Here is a 14,861-nt window from a genome sequence, read left to right as displayed (position 1 = left end):
ATTCTGTATCGTTAAAAACCCCCAAAGAATTTAAGTAAAAACGTAGTTCAGGCTAACGCAAGCGGCTTCTGCGGCCAGCACACAGCCAAGCACATCTGGAGGACCCCGGGCGGGGTCGGGGGGCTGGGGCTCCCGGGTCACCAAGGAAGCCAGGAATCTCACACGTCTGCCTTGCAAAGCGAAGGACAGACAGACGCCTCGCGCGCTGCCTGCTTTACCTTCTGCCAGGGTTCCTCCTCTTCTACTCCTGCTCCCTGGCGGGGCTGAGCTGGGAGCGCCTCTGGGCTTCTAGCTCGGAGCGCGGCAAAGAGGCTGGTGAACGCCGGCCCCGGCCCCACAGACGGGACGGGCCCCACACACCGGGGCACCCTGCCCTCCTGGGTCAGGTGCGCGGGCTTCTCTCCGAAGCTAGGCAAAGGCGCCGCTCCAGAGACACACACGCCGGAAAAGAGAGCGGGGCAGGCGTTCTCACGCCTCCTCCCCTCGCTGTACTCCCTAGTTCAACACACCAGCAAACCACTACGGGCCAGTCCAAGTTCCCACAAAAAGGAGGGGGGTAGCTTTTGTCTTTTTTTTTTTTTTTATTAACGCAGGTTGGGGAAAGTACCATTCTTTCAGAGTCACTCAACTATAGCCTGCATCACACATTTTCAACTATAGCCTGCATCACACATCTGACTGGCATTGTCCCCGAGTCAGAGGCTTGCACGGAAACCAGATTCTCAGGCTTTTTTAAGTTTCTTTCCTGGATTTGAGATGAGGGAAAGGTGTTTCATTGGAGCACAGTTAACAGCTGGTAACCTTGTCCTTCAAGTGCTGCCTCTGAGGCACATATGAAATCCTTTATGGAGTAAAATTGAGAACGACTTGATTTTGATTCCCATTGGTTATTCAGAATTTTCTGATTTTCAGGGTCATATTTTTTTTTTTTTGAGAGAGAGAGAAATGTGACCCAAAAATGACTTTGCTCATCAAACTTCCTTGAGTCGTATTTTTGGTAGAGTTCACCCTGTGCTCTTTTATTGCAGCCAAAAAAATCAACAGAGACCTTCTATATTCCAGGCACTTTACACACATAACCTCATTGCCAACTAAACCCTTCTGCAGAAATCCCAGATGAGCCAGTGACAGAAGGTGAAGCCACAGGCTGTTCATATATGTGAACAGACAGAAGGAGCCAGAAACCTTCTACTCTGATAGCACAGCACTTTTTAACGACTGAGCCACCCAGGCGCCCTGGTGATGGGTATTAAAGAGGGCACGTTCTGCGTGGAGCACTGGGCGTTATACACAAACAATGAATCATGGAACACTACATCAAGAACTAATGATGTAATGTATGGTGATTAACATAACATAATAAAATTAAAAAATAAAATAAAATGAAACTGTGACAATTTAAACTGCAAATTTCAAATATACCCTAAAAAAAAAAAAGAAATGTAAGGTTTTTAGCAACAAAGCAGTGCTTCTAAGATGAAGAGGAAGCTCCTGGATTGCATATTACAATAATCAGAGGGCATTTTTTAACGTGTTTTTCTTTTAAGGAGTAAAAAGCCTCCATGAATGTGCCTCCACCACACCCTCATAGGGCCAGTTTTTCCCAGTGTGATCTGTTGCCCCCAACCCCCCTCCCCCACCAGAATCACCCAGAGCAAGGTGGCATGTTAACATGCAGATTCCTGGCCCCAGGCCTAGACCCCCTTGAATCAGAATCTCTGGGTGAGGCCTGGGAACCCACACCTTCAACCAGGTACCCAGGTGATTCTCATGCATAGCAGCTGTAGGATCCCAGCCTTAAAACCTTGGTGGTCAGGGACTGTATCTTTTATTTGTGTGATCCCAGAACTTTGTCCCACGCCTGGGAAATTAGCAGGCAGTCAACCGTTTGTCAGAGGAGTAAAGGAGACCTTCCTTACAAAGGAAAAGGGGAAACTCACCTGGGCTCTCAGTCATGGCTTGGAGGTACTGGGACACAGAATTGGGATCACCGATCCCCAGATTTCACTGGTCTACTCTGCTGTATTTGGAGGATTGGCCCCTCTTTCAGATTTTATTTAACTACCTCTCTATCTTCCAAGATGGGGGGAAAGAGGATGGTTCATCTTCAGACTTACCGAGCAAATTGCCAAAGTTGTGAGTTTCCAAGTAAAAGGGGCCAAGAAATAATCACCATGTGGAGTCAAGAGGTTTGAGAAGTCTGCCTGCTCGGACAGTCCTTGTTGAACAATAACAAGAGGCCTTTCCTATTGACCTGCCTCTTGTCCATGCCTATGGATGTGATTTAGGGAAAGAAAATAAAGAGTAAAGAATTAAAGGGTGGGCACAGGGATCAGCTTGAAGTGATTCCAGATTTTATCCCTGTTTCCAAGACGCCTGCAGCTTTGAGTTTTGCTTTAGGGCTGTGAAAATAGGTAGTTTATAAATCGGTTTCATTTGTAAGGCTACTCCACAGTGTCCTTTTGGGGGAGAAATTACTGTATCAGTTCACTTCTACTGGGCTGTATGGGCCCCGGCCCTAACTGTCATTCTTCCTGACTAGCTGGCAAGCTCGAAACAGGTCCATCTGCTGGAATTGGCATAATATCCCTCACAAGGTGGGAAGCCGTGAGGTCCAGGAAGCAAGCACGTTCAGGTGGAAAACAAAAGAGAAGGAAGCCTGTTCCCAATAGGACAGGCAGGAGGGCAGCATTGCTACCTGGGGACCAAGGGAACCAAATGCTCCCCTGTCCCCTGGAGCATTCATCTCCTGGGCTTTGGGGCAAATTTCACATCCTTACCTAGAGAAAGCTATGCCCAGTATGGAAGTTGTCCTGGTGACCTTTGTGCCCCCCAGTTCAATGCTGAACCGGGAAAGGCTTTGTGGACAAAAGCACAAGGACAAAATAGAGCAGAGGTAGCTTGAGATGCCACCTTTTGTCCGTGTTGTCATGAATCCAGAAGCTAGAGAAGATGGCTTGAGACTCAAAGGGCTGCCATAATACCCATCAGAGGCACAACCCAGATTCCTGGAGAAAGGGTGTAGAAAGCCACCGGACTCTTTTGCCAACCACCAGTGGCCAGGTAGGCAGATCGAAGTGGATGGCAAGCATTTTCTAATAGGGCTCATCTTCCAGATGGAGAATGGGTCCAGGGGAGCCCACAGAAGCCAGTTTACCTCATAATTAAACTAAAATAATGCTAGTCTTTAATGGAAAAAATTTAAAAAAATTTTTAGTTTCTAAAATGTATAGCCTACTTCCAAAAATTATTTGAAAAAATAGCATATTATAAGCATGCAATTAAACTAAATAGTAAAATCAAATCACACATTAAGTCAAAGAAACAAACAAGGCTGGAAAGAAGTGACCTAAGACCTCAAAAACAACAGCAAATGGAGATACTTTCCCACTTGCACCTGCCAGTGATGACCCATGCCTCAAAATCCAAAGCTGACTGTTTTTCTAATAGCTGACAAACAACTCCTACTCAGCCCTCACACTACCATGGATCCCCATTTAGCTTTTGTGTACCGATATACATTGCCAAAGATTAAAATCTTTTTCTGTTCCACCAAGAGAAGGTCACAGAAATTACACTAGAATTCATTGAACACCACCTGTGCAGGGCAGGTGAGGCACCTTGGAATCAATCACTTAGAAGAAGGGGTATAATCATCCTTTAGTGGAAAAGCAGTAAAAGAAGTCATAAATAGGGCCGGGAATGGGAGCAGGTAAGCAACGGCAGGAAAGGAAAGGATTGGTGCTCTGGGTCTGAGAGAACAGGTACACAAGCCCTTCTGAGGCCCAGGAAGGGCCCCGGAGAGTAGAAAGGACAACTCTCATGGGTCATCACTTCTGTGCCCAGAACACTGGCCAGACCAGGAGACCCATCCCATCACTATGCTCTCTAGGCGAGCTGTCTCTCTGCTGTCAGATCCTGATCATTTCTTAAGTTCAAAACCACCACTGACAATCACTCTCTGCCTCTGACGATTCTTTAATAGCCTTGGGTGCTTGAGTGCTGGGGGGTTGCCTGTACCCTCCAGGGGGTGTAGTTGTAGACTTGGACACCCTATTACTTTTACAAACGCACATTTCATATCTGAGAACAAGTCCTGTATCTTACATTTTCTTCTCTGGCCCCTAATATTGGGCCACCAGCATAACTTCAATACAACTTGTTCACTTCTCTGGAAGAGTCACATTCTACCACTTGGTTCAACTGTCACCCCCACCCCCACCAACACACACACTTCACCAGCAATAAGCTAAACTCTCTGAAGTTAACACTGAAATACAAAACATAGTTTTAACTCAAAATACAAATTCTTTTCAAAATGTCATATCCGGATAAGGAAGCCCTTCCATTTGTGCTGACAGGAAACGGGGTGAATTTTTTCATAAATATCAAAACTTTACTGCTTTTGAACACAGTCCTCTGTTACCCTGGTGACACATTTCTTCTTGTCATTAATGGAGGAGAAAGTGGATAACTTTGGGTGAATCAGATAGATTTTCCTCAAATCATTTATCAGGTCAATGTGCTTATATGTCCTACTGGGCCAATACCAAATCTGTTCACAATGGAGGGGACAAAATATGAGCACCAAGTGGCAACCCGTGGCCACCCAGGCAACCAAAAGTTGGGATGCTCAGGAAGGGAAAAAGCCTGGCATACAATGTTGCAGGAAGACCGTGATTGACTGAAATCCCCGATTCTCGTCCTTTACCCACTGTTCTTCTACCTAATAAGTTAAACCGTCAAAGACTGGAAGAAAGGAGAGAGACAGAAGGAAGGGACTACCCTCATTACTAACTAGGTCAGCGGTTTTGCCTGCCTTCTTTTTTTCAAATCCTGCAGCCCTGAGACGTGGTGATTAGTATTCTTATTTCACAGGTAAGAAAACAGAGAATAACAGGATTCCAGCTCCCTGTCTCCTGTATGTCTCTGCATAGACAGATGACAGATGGTGTGTGTGTGTGTGTGTGTGTGTGTGTGTGTGTGTGTGTGTATTTAAATTGGGACATTATTCACATACCATAAAATTCATCCTTTCAAAGTATGCAATTCAGTGGTTTTTATATATTCAGACTTGTGCAACCATCTCACCTCTATTTAATTCAAGAATGTTTTCATCAACCCCCCCAAAACCCTGTACCCATCAGCAGTCATTTTCCACATTCCCCTAGCCCCTGGCAACCACTAATCTACTTTGCCTCTGTGGGTTTGCCTATTCTAGACACTGACATTTCACATGAATGGAATCATATAATATGAGGTCTTTCGTCCCCAGCTTCTTTCACTGGGCATAATGTTTCCAAGGTTCATCCTTGTGGTAGCATGGTAGCAGCACTTCATCCCTTTTTGCTGAATAATATTCTATTGTGTGGATATGCCAGGTATGACTGTACATCCCATTTCTACAATTTATTGTTAAGCTATAGTTTTAAATTAGGAAAGATGACTGGTATCCCTATATTGCCCAGCTTCACGGGAACTTCTTGTCAATCTACTGAGCTCCAGAGAGTCCTAGACTAGAGCTCTGTGAAGAAAGCATGCTGTCTAACCTGAGACAACTTCATCCATGTACAGTATTCTCCAAGAGCCATGCCAGGTGCCCTCATGGAGCCTACAGCTGATTAAAGGAGAGGAGACACTATGAGCTATGACTGCATAGACCAGACGCTGTGAGCTCTGGCTGCGTAGACCAGACGCTGTGAGCTATGACTGCATAGACCAGACACTGTGAGCTCTGGCTGCATAGACCAGACACTGTGAGCTATGACTGCATAGACCAGACGCTGTGAGCTATGACTGCACAGACCAGACGCTGTGAGCTATGACTGCACAGACCAGACGCTGTGAGCTATGACTGCAAAGACCAGACACTGTGAGCTATGACTGCATAGACCAGATGCTGTGAGCTACGACTGCACAGAAGTACAACAGACTCTATGAGAGGGGTCACTGACTTTCAATGACATTTTACATGGGTAAAAAGTAAACCAAACAAGCAGCAAATGTTTATCATCCCGAATATAGGTATAACAGTGCAGCTAGTAAGATAGACTTTCTGTTTCACCGGGAATGACAAATTTTGGTCCTTCAGCAAGTTATTTAGGGAAGGAAATGAATTGCCTGTGTTCTGCAATGATTACTGCCAGGTGGATCATGAAGCCGTGTATATGTGCCTATCTTCTGAGAACTGAGAGACCTGGCCTTTAAACGCGGTCTGTTACTAATTAGCCCCCGAGCTCCTGGCGCTCAGTAACCTCCTCTGTAAATGGAGGTCAATAGTAACTGCTTTGACCACTTTACAGGCCTGTTGTGTGAATTAAATATTTATGAGATCATTAACAAGCATTAAAAATATTATACAAGAGCAGGATATTGTGGTGTTTCACTGTCCCCCAAGACACAGACCATCTCAACCATTACTACCAGGATTCCTTGATTCTTTTTCCTCTCCCTAATCCTCAAAAACATTTGGGTTCAGAGTTAAGTGGAAGCGTGAATTCCTTTGAGCACAGTGGGGATGGGAAGAATGTAATCAGTTTTTGGTGAGAACATGGGGTGCCATGCTTGCTTTGCGTGTGTATGACAAAAACCGAGGAAGAACGGGGCAGGTGGCATTTCAGCCTGTCTTTTGCAAACGACATCTTTGATGGTTGCAAACAGACTATATATCGGGCAAGTGCCACGGGAGAACCGCACTTCTTCTCACTATGTAACAGATGAGCCCAGAACAAGACCAGCCCACTGCTTATGGTTCTTATAGCATCACTTGGAATACCCGCACCTAAAGGAAAGAAGGGGCCAAGGGCCTCCACTTTATAATGTGAATTAATTTCACGGGAACATCCCAAACCTTTGTCCCTGGGCTTTGTGAAAACGCAGTCAAAAAGTTAAACAAAACAAATGTTGCCACTTGTTTTTAACCCCCGGGAGAACCAAGAACAAGGATTTGGCTGAATCATGTCGTGATTCCACTTCCTCCGCAGCAGGGGTTCAGCAGGAGGGGTCTAAAGCACGTCTACACCCTGTCCTTTTGTCTGTCCATCGTTTTCAAGTTAACAGGTAAGACAGGACACCATCACCCAGGAGGTGTGAACAGGAAGGCACCGAAGGGGCAGAGAACCTGCCTTGGGCTGCATGGGAAGCTCTCACTCTTACACTGTGCAGTAGACAGGCTGAAGCATCACACGCTTGTCCCCAGACGGCACGAGTGGCAAGTAAACACCATGCCACACAAAGACATGTGTCACCAGCTTTTCTGGAAAGAAAGGCACCTAGGACGGGAGGATTGATTTCCTGGGTGTGGTGACGTGGGGAAGAGGGAAAGGGAAAGAATAGGAGACCCAAGCAAGAAAAGCGCTGACAACACAGCTTTGCTTTGAGAGAAGAGCTGCAAGAGGAAGGCTCTGGAGGCGTGTAGTCTAGCAGGTGTCTGCTCAGGGAGGCCCCATCTGCAGAGGGAGCCAAGCTCCCTGGGGATGAAAGCATTTATCTTGAAGAAATCAGTGGAGTGCTAGGTAAACACAGAGCCCCTGGCAGAAGGGAATGGTGCGAGAGAGCTGAGAGATGCTGATGGAATAGCTCAAGACTTTGGTTTGCTGATGGAACAGCCCAAGACTGGGGGGAGGGGACAAGGGACAAACCCTTTTTCTTTACCCTCAACACTTCTCGTTCCAGTCTGACATTTGCTTTTTTTTTTTTTTTTTTTTCCTGGTGCTGCCTTCATTTTGGAATTATTTTGTTGCTGTTTTCTTTCTTTATGAAGTCGGCAGGTAACCACATGCCTGCGCCCAGGAAAGGAATTTTGTTAGAGTAAGAGATCTCCAAGGGCCATTCACCAAAGAGGGGAGGAAATTCATACCAAAGGGATGCCCAATGTCTGCTGACATCTATGATCTAAGTCTGAAGTCTCCTGTAGCTTCCTGTACCGTTAGCCTGCTAAAGCAGGAGGAGGGGAGAGGAGCGGTGGTGGGAGGGGAGGGGGAGGAAGTTGCTTCAGAGGAGAGTTCTGAGATACAGATAGAGATAGAAGGCTATTGGCAAACTCAAGTTTTTGATTCTGGACTTAATTAGGAGGCAGGTTGTAAACATCTTCAGAAAGTTCCTGAATTTATAGGTTAATTAGCATAAGCTTTTACAGATGTACCATTTAGAGCAAGACCTCTCAAAAAAAGATAATCTTATGGCTGAAACCAAAACTGAAAGCCAGCTAATGATAAAGCTACAATTTGAGCGTATGCTCCATGCCAGTTTACAGGAAAATCTCTCCAGGAGAAAGAACCATTGACTCCAGCCCCTTAAACCTAAGACATGACATTTACAGAACTCGGGTCCTAAGAGCCAAGGAAACTTGGGAGTCAAGCAGTGCAAGGCTTGGATATATTTTTAATGCCTGTACTGAAAAACTGAGGCTCAAAGAAGTTGAGACACTTGCCTGAGGTCCCACAGCTGGGAGTTCTAGAGCCAAGAGCAGAGCCCAGATTCCCTAACACGTGGAGCCCTTTTCATTAAAACACGTGAAGACTCTGCTCCCCAGTCGGTCAGGCAAAAGCTTTCTCAGGTGTCTGGAGACATCTCAGGTGAAAGCACCCAGAGAGGAGGCTATTGGGCACCTCTGATGCTTAGTGAGGGTCACTGGATGATACTTGTCTAAGTTCCCAGCTTGACTGGAGTGCATTTGAAGGGTGGCCCAAAAGATAGGTCCACATAAAATCTCCGGAACCTGTGAATGTTTGGAAAAAGGGCCTTTGCAGATGTAATCATTAAGCTAAGGATCTTGAGATGAGATCATCCTGGACTATCGGGGTGAGCCCTAAATCCAATGACAACTTCCTCCTAAGAGCAAAGCAGAGGGAGCAATGACACAGAGAGAAGACACAGAGGGGAGGTCATGTGAAGATGAAGGCCGAGATCAGGGTCATGCAGCCACAGGCCACCACAGGCTGGAAGAAGCAAGGGAGAGTTCCCGCTGAGAGCCTCTGGAGGGAGCGTGGCCCTGCTGACACCTTGGGTTTGGACTTCTGGCCTCTGGAACTGTAAGAGAGTAAGTTTCTGCGGTTTTAAGCCCCCACTGTGAGAGCAGATTCAGGAAACTAACACATTTACAATCTCTATGGATACAATCAATCAGAAGAAACAACAGTAACAAGATAAGGATCACAGAACGGAGAAGCAAAACATGGTATATCCATATGATGCAATATCATTCAGTCTTGAAGGAAATTCTGGCACATGCTACAACATGGATGAACCTTGAGGACACTGTTCAAAGCAAAGTAGACATACACACACACACCTGGATACTATATGATTCCACCTACATAAGGTGCCTAGAGTAGTCAAATTCATAGAGACAGAGAATAGGACGGTTGTTGTCGGGGCTTGAGGGGGGAAGATGCAAATGAGGATTTACTGTTTAGTAAGTATAGTGTCTCCGCTTTAAAAGCTGTAAAGCGTCATGCAGATCGATGGTGGTGAGGGTTGCACCACATCATGGATATATTCAATACCACTGAACTGTACACTTAAAAGGGATTAAGATGGTAAATTTCATGTTAGGTGCATTTTACCACATTTTTAAAATGGAAGGGAAAAACCCAAAAGGCAGGGATCAAAGCATTTACAAATTCACAATCATAATGTTTCAATGATGGGGTCTGAGAATGAAGGCACGGGAGGAGGGTGGAGTGTTGAGACCTGTCGGGTTTATATGGGGAACCAAGCCAAGCTGACTCAGAAGTTGGTCACATGTCAGTGTGCTACTCAGGCAGGACATTTTTCTAGATCACACCCTTCTGAGGAGGTCGGCACTCCCGCTGGGTGGGTCTTGACTCTACCATGAAGCCCGTACAAATAACTCCCAGAAGTCCCAATTCTGCAGGCACCATGTGCAAAGCCTCGACAATGTCCACCTGACAGACGGACCTCACTGAAACCCGAAGCCAAGGGGCAAGGAGCTCCTGCAGCTACCACCAACACCCACTCCAGGGGGGGGGAGCTGGGGGAAGCAGATGTTTCTATAAAATGGCATGTTCTTGGACCTGGTGTGTATTTTACACATTCCTTCTCACAGCTGTTGAACTAAATCTGAGGTCATCGATAGCCCCCCCTGTCTGCTGCCTCCCCAACTCCTTCTAGGGAACACAGTTCCCTCCGTGGACTGAGACAGCTGTTTCGATCCACGCCTTCTGTAAATGTGGCTGGCTCAAATCCGGGGGCTATGCTCAGTGTCTTCCCACTGCTCTTCCTACAGCCAAACATTTGGGAGATGGTTCTGATATTTTATTACTGTTGTTCTAAAATGCAATTTCCCCCTTGCTCCCAGCTCAATGGGTTTATTTCAGTCTTATGCAGATCAAACTTGGGAACCCCAAAGTAAATGCTGTGAGGCACCCCCTCCGAGCTCCATGGAGGGATGAAAGACATGTTTAGGGGACGGGTAGGGAGCGCCCACCACCACACTTTGAGTCTTGTGGTCTGACCACCTGGACTTCATGCTGCACTTTGGATAGGGCACAACCAACTTCTCCAATAGCTTTCCTGCAGGGGTGCTTCTCCGAGGGCCCAGCATTGACCCCACTTGGGCCAGCTATTAAACTGGAAAGGCCATGAAAACTCTGCCTCCCCCCCAACTGTGTGTGGAGGTTGGGTCCACCTCTCGGGTTTCCCTCCTGCCAGTGCTCCCACTGTTTTGTGCCCTGAGTTCTGCAGTAGTCTCCTCCCTGTCTCTACCCTCACCCCCTTCCCAACCGTTATTTTAACAATTTGAGGTAAAATTCACATCCATAAAATAAACCATTTAAATGTAAACAATTCTGCAGCATTTAGGATAGTCACAATGTCATGCATTTACTGCCTTTATCTCGTTCCAAAACATGTCATCGCTCCAGTTGGGTACCAATGAGCAGTTACTCTTATTTCCCGCCCCGCCCTGCCCCCCAACTCCAGGCAACCTCCAGTCTGCTTTCTGTCTCTATGGATTTACCTCTTCTGGATATTTCATCTACATGGAAGCAAGCCGTATGCAGCCTTTTGTGTCTGGCTTCTTCCACTTAGCATAATGTTTTCAAGGTTCACCCATGTGGTAGCAGTATCAGAAGTCTTTCCCTTTTTAGGTTGAATAGTATTCCTTGTCCGTATATATCCACATTTTGTTGGTCCATTCATCCATGCATGGACACGGGGTTGTTTCCATCTTCTGGCTGTTGTAAACAGAGCTGCTATGGGTGTGGTTCTATGTGTATCTGAGGACTCCCATGCATTCTTTTATTTTTTAAAAATATTTATTTATTTATTTGAGAGGAAGCACGAGCAGGAAGGGCAGAGGGACAGGGAGAGAGACTCTCAAGCAGGCTGAGCTGAGCGCAGAGCCCAACACAACCCTGAGATCATGATCTGAGTCGAAACCAAGAGTCAGACACTTAACCGACCGAACCACCCAGGCACCGTCCCGTGCATTCTTTATACAGCAATGTGATCCAATCACGTTCAACTCCAACTACAATTGCTTCAATGGCTTCCCACCATTCTTAGGATAAAGCCCAAAGTCCTGAATATGACTCTCGAAGTCCTCACGCTCCGACCCCCTCCCCCGCTGCCCTAGCGTCATCTCTCACACCTGTGCTCCTGCCCATGTGACTTTTGTTTCTGCTCTGCTTGTCCTTCGCCTCTGGGCCTCTGCGGAGGCTGGTCCCTCTTCCTGGAAGCCCCTTCCCCAGGGTAAAAGACAACAGCTTGTAGCAGTCACTTCCTTATCTCCCCACTCCAATTAGCTACACTAGGTCCCAGCAGAGAGCCAGCACAGGCCCTTCTGTGTCTCCCAGAGAGGTTCCCCCCACCCCGAGCCCCCCCAGAGCTTGCCCTGGGATTAGGGAAGCTATGCTAGACCTCGCTGGGCAATCCCACAGCAGCTGCCCCCAGACACTCGGGGGTCTCTTAGATTTGTGCCCAGGGTCTCTGAAACACACCCTGCTGGCAGGTTTGCATGTGGTTATGGGGATTCGGTGCCTGGTGTCTGTCAAAGCTGCAGGACCAGTTGGCTGCCTTCCCAGGTGCTCCATGTCCTGACGTACCTCTGCCCAGGACACAGTCTCTACCCTGAAATGTGGGCCGGATATGAGGTAATCTTTTCTTTCTTTCTTTCTTTTCTTTTCTTTTTTTTTTTTTTTTATCAGATCTGGTTAAGGCCCCACAGGAGGGGTGGGGTGGGGCAGAGACTCCCTCTGAACTCCGGCCCTTAATTCCACAGGACAGGCTCTGGCCCAAGAGGGGCTCCGCTCAGCCCAGAGGCAGCCGCTGGCGGGGCCGGGGCTGAGAAAGCAGGAACCAGGCTCTGTGGCAGGAGGCTGTCACACCTGAACCTGAGGGGTTGGCTCGGCCCAAGCCCCAGGGTGTTCTGGGTCACACAGGATGTGGTTTTTAAGGGTGGGGAAGTGTATGCCTTCACCTTTCACCCACCCTTCCTTTGCTTCAGCTCTGAGCCCCTGCTCCCTGAGCGTGCCCCCTCACACGCACACCCGTACCCGTGAGAGCGCACGTGGACACGCACACACGTGTGCTTTCTGACGTCTAAAAATAGTCTCATATGACCCTTCCTTCTCCATAATTCCTAGTGGTCCCCCTACCACTTTGGATTAATTCTCCATCATTCCAACTGCGCGTGAACGTTTAGTGGAAACTGCCTGTGAAGACAGCCCGACCCATTAAATCTCTGAGAGAGCGATCCGTCATCGACACTACTTGCTTTCCTCCAGTGGCGAAGATGGAGAAAATGGAACAAGAGCCTCTTTTGTGTTTCTGACGACTTCTGAGGAACATGATGGTCGCTTTGACGGGAGCCACTTACCTCCAGGACTTTCCCTGTGATAAACTGGTGACAGGCTTCGCATTTCACCCCGAAGAGCCCCTGGTAGTCCTTTTCACAGTACGGAGCGCCATCCCTGCAACACAGAAGGCTGTTCAGCTCCCGGGAGGGGGGCTGAGGGGCCGGGAAGACACCAGGACCGGAGTCCTCGGAGCCCTTGTCCACAGAACGGCAGCATGCTGGCATTCTCCCCCACCCAGCATCCGCATGCCTGGAGACCCGGTCAGACATGGTCACAACGCAGGGAACCCCACCATGTGGACAGAGGGCTGTGGTTCTCCCGGCTACACAGAAATTACAGCCAGATCACCACATGGTTCCCCCTGCTGCTTCCCTGTTGTCTCAGAACTAACTAGCAAAACACTGGCACCATTCCCTCTCCCCACCAGGCCAGCTGGGCTTCAGATGGGGCGGCAGCATTCACCCTCCTCTGAGGAGGCCCCAAGGCCACCTTCCCCTCACAGCTTCCTTGAGCTCCCACATCATCACCTCCCGGCAGCGCTGAGATGCCGTGTCCTCCGCCCTCAGGAGGCCTGAGGGGCGCGGGGCCTTCTCATCCAGCCTCTCAAAACCTCCTTATTTACCTCAGAGCACAGTAAAAATGTTGTTTTCTAGGTGTGCCATTGAGTGGAAGAGTCAAAAAGCACCACTGCAGACAGCCCAGTTACCTACTCCCACACAGGCTTCTGGGTTAGTTTAACAGTCAGTCGGGCACTTTCCTGTCTCTTCTTCCTTCGGCTGTGTGTCAGAAATCACCTGTGAAGTTTCTTCCTTCCGCTACAGGCGTTTGGGCTTCTCCCCGACCTACAGAATTAGATTTCTGGGGGGTGGGGCCCATGCTGCTTTTGTTGCTGTTGTTTCACTCTATTCTGAAATTAAATTCACGTAACTCTTTTGAATAGCTGAGATATTTAACCTGGTTGGAGAACATTTTTTAAAGCATAAGAAGGTTCATAGGGGAAAATCTGCCCTCATTGCCACTGGACCCCCATATTCATTCTTTTTTTCCTTAAATCAAAAGGTAACCACTGTAACTAGTTTCTCCAGGCTACACTAAAACAACAGCAACGCAACACTTACTCTAGCTATTATCTGCAGCATCAGACTCTAACACGAACCCATTCCTGGTGGGTTGTTTTGTGCATTGGTCCTAATGCGCTCAGGGCTTAGACCCTGTGTGTGTCTTGGGAGGGGGGAGGTGTCTACAGATACATTCAAGACCTAGAAAGAGGACAAAGGTTCACTTACTAGTTCCAAACAGGAAAAGAAAAAAAATGAGGGAAAGTAAAATTACTAAATGCTTAATTGATGACAACATACCGTGTAACATTATGTCAGCTTTGCTAATTGTTAAATTAGGCAAGGATTCACATTTCATTAAATTTATTGCAGGCAGACTATGGCAACAGCGGCAGAATAAAATTCCTTTTATAAAAACTAAAGAAGTTCTGCAGCAAAATTTCGTATTGATGGTGGGATGCTATAATGTCTCTATGTCCGGTGGGGGGGCTGGGGGGCCCCTCCCAAGGATCCCGCGGCCTGGGCCCCAGCCTTACTTGCTGATGTACTCCCCGGTGAGGACCTTCCCGCAGGACTTGCACTTGAAACATCCCAAATGCCACTGCTTGTCCAGGGCCAGGAGGGCCTGCCCGTTCTTGATGTCCCTTCCGCAGCCGGCACAGCCTGGAAAAGCGCAGCTATTAGCAGTTACTCCACGTGTGTTCTGTGAAATCCCAGCATGCACGCCAGTTCTGAACCCCAGTGTGCACCCATCCCACCCTCAACAAACAGTGACTTAAGCACCGTGTCATTCCACTCCCTTTCCCTGCACTGAGTCTTTCTTAGCCTCACACAGCTTGGAAACTCCGGGAACCTCAGTGGATCCAAGGGGAAGGATGTCCTTCCTCCGTTCATTTCCTTGGGGGTGACTGAAATACCCCCCCGAGCTCCAGCTGGCCCAGGGAACATTTAATTACATTGTCTTGGCTGTGATTTTCAGAAA

At 47.8% G+C, this 14,861-nt stretch overlaps 1 protein-coding gene across 13 annotated transcripts in view; it reads right to left on the bottom strand.

Moving 5' to 3' along the window:
- ABLIM1 (actin binding LIM protein 1) overlaps positions 1-14,861 on the bottom strand; it is a 300,260-nt gene that overhangs the window by 89,065 nt on the left and 196,334 nt on the right. For all 13 annotated transcript variants that reach the window (XM_073904157.1, XM_073904155.1, XM_073904161.1 and 10 more), the window contains exons 5-6: positions 14,416-14,542; positions 12,842-12,935 (exon numbers count right to left, since the gene is read on the bottom strand). In XM_073904157.1, the coding sequence (XP_073760258.1) occupies positions 12,842-12,935; positions 14,416-14,542 (221 nt within the window). The remainder of the gene's footprint in view (positions 1-12,841; positions 12,936-14,415; positions 14,543-14,861) is intronic.

This window comes from Callorhinus ursinus, unplaced genomic scaffold, assembly GCF_003265705.2.
Source record: "Callorhinus ursinus isolate GAN/ISIS: 27379988/994484 unplaced genomic scaffold, GSC_fseal_2.0 scaffold20, whole genome shotgun sequence".
Taxonomy (NCBI): domain Eukaryota; kingdom Metazoa; phylum Chordata; class Mammalia; order Carnivora; family Otariidae; genus Callorhinus; species Callorhinus ursinus.
This window is presented reverse-complemented; position numbering and strand designations above follow the sequence as displayed.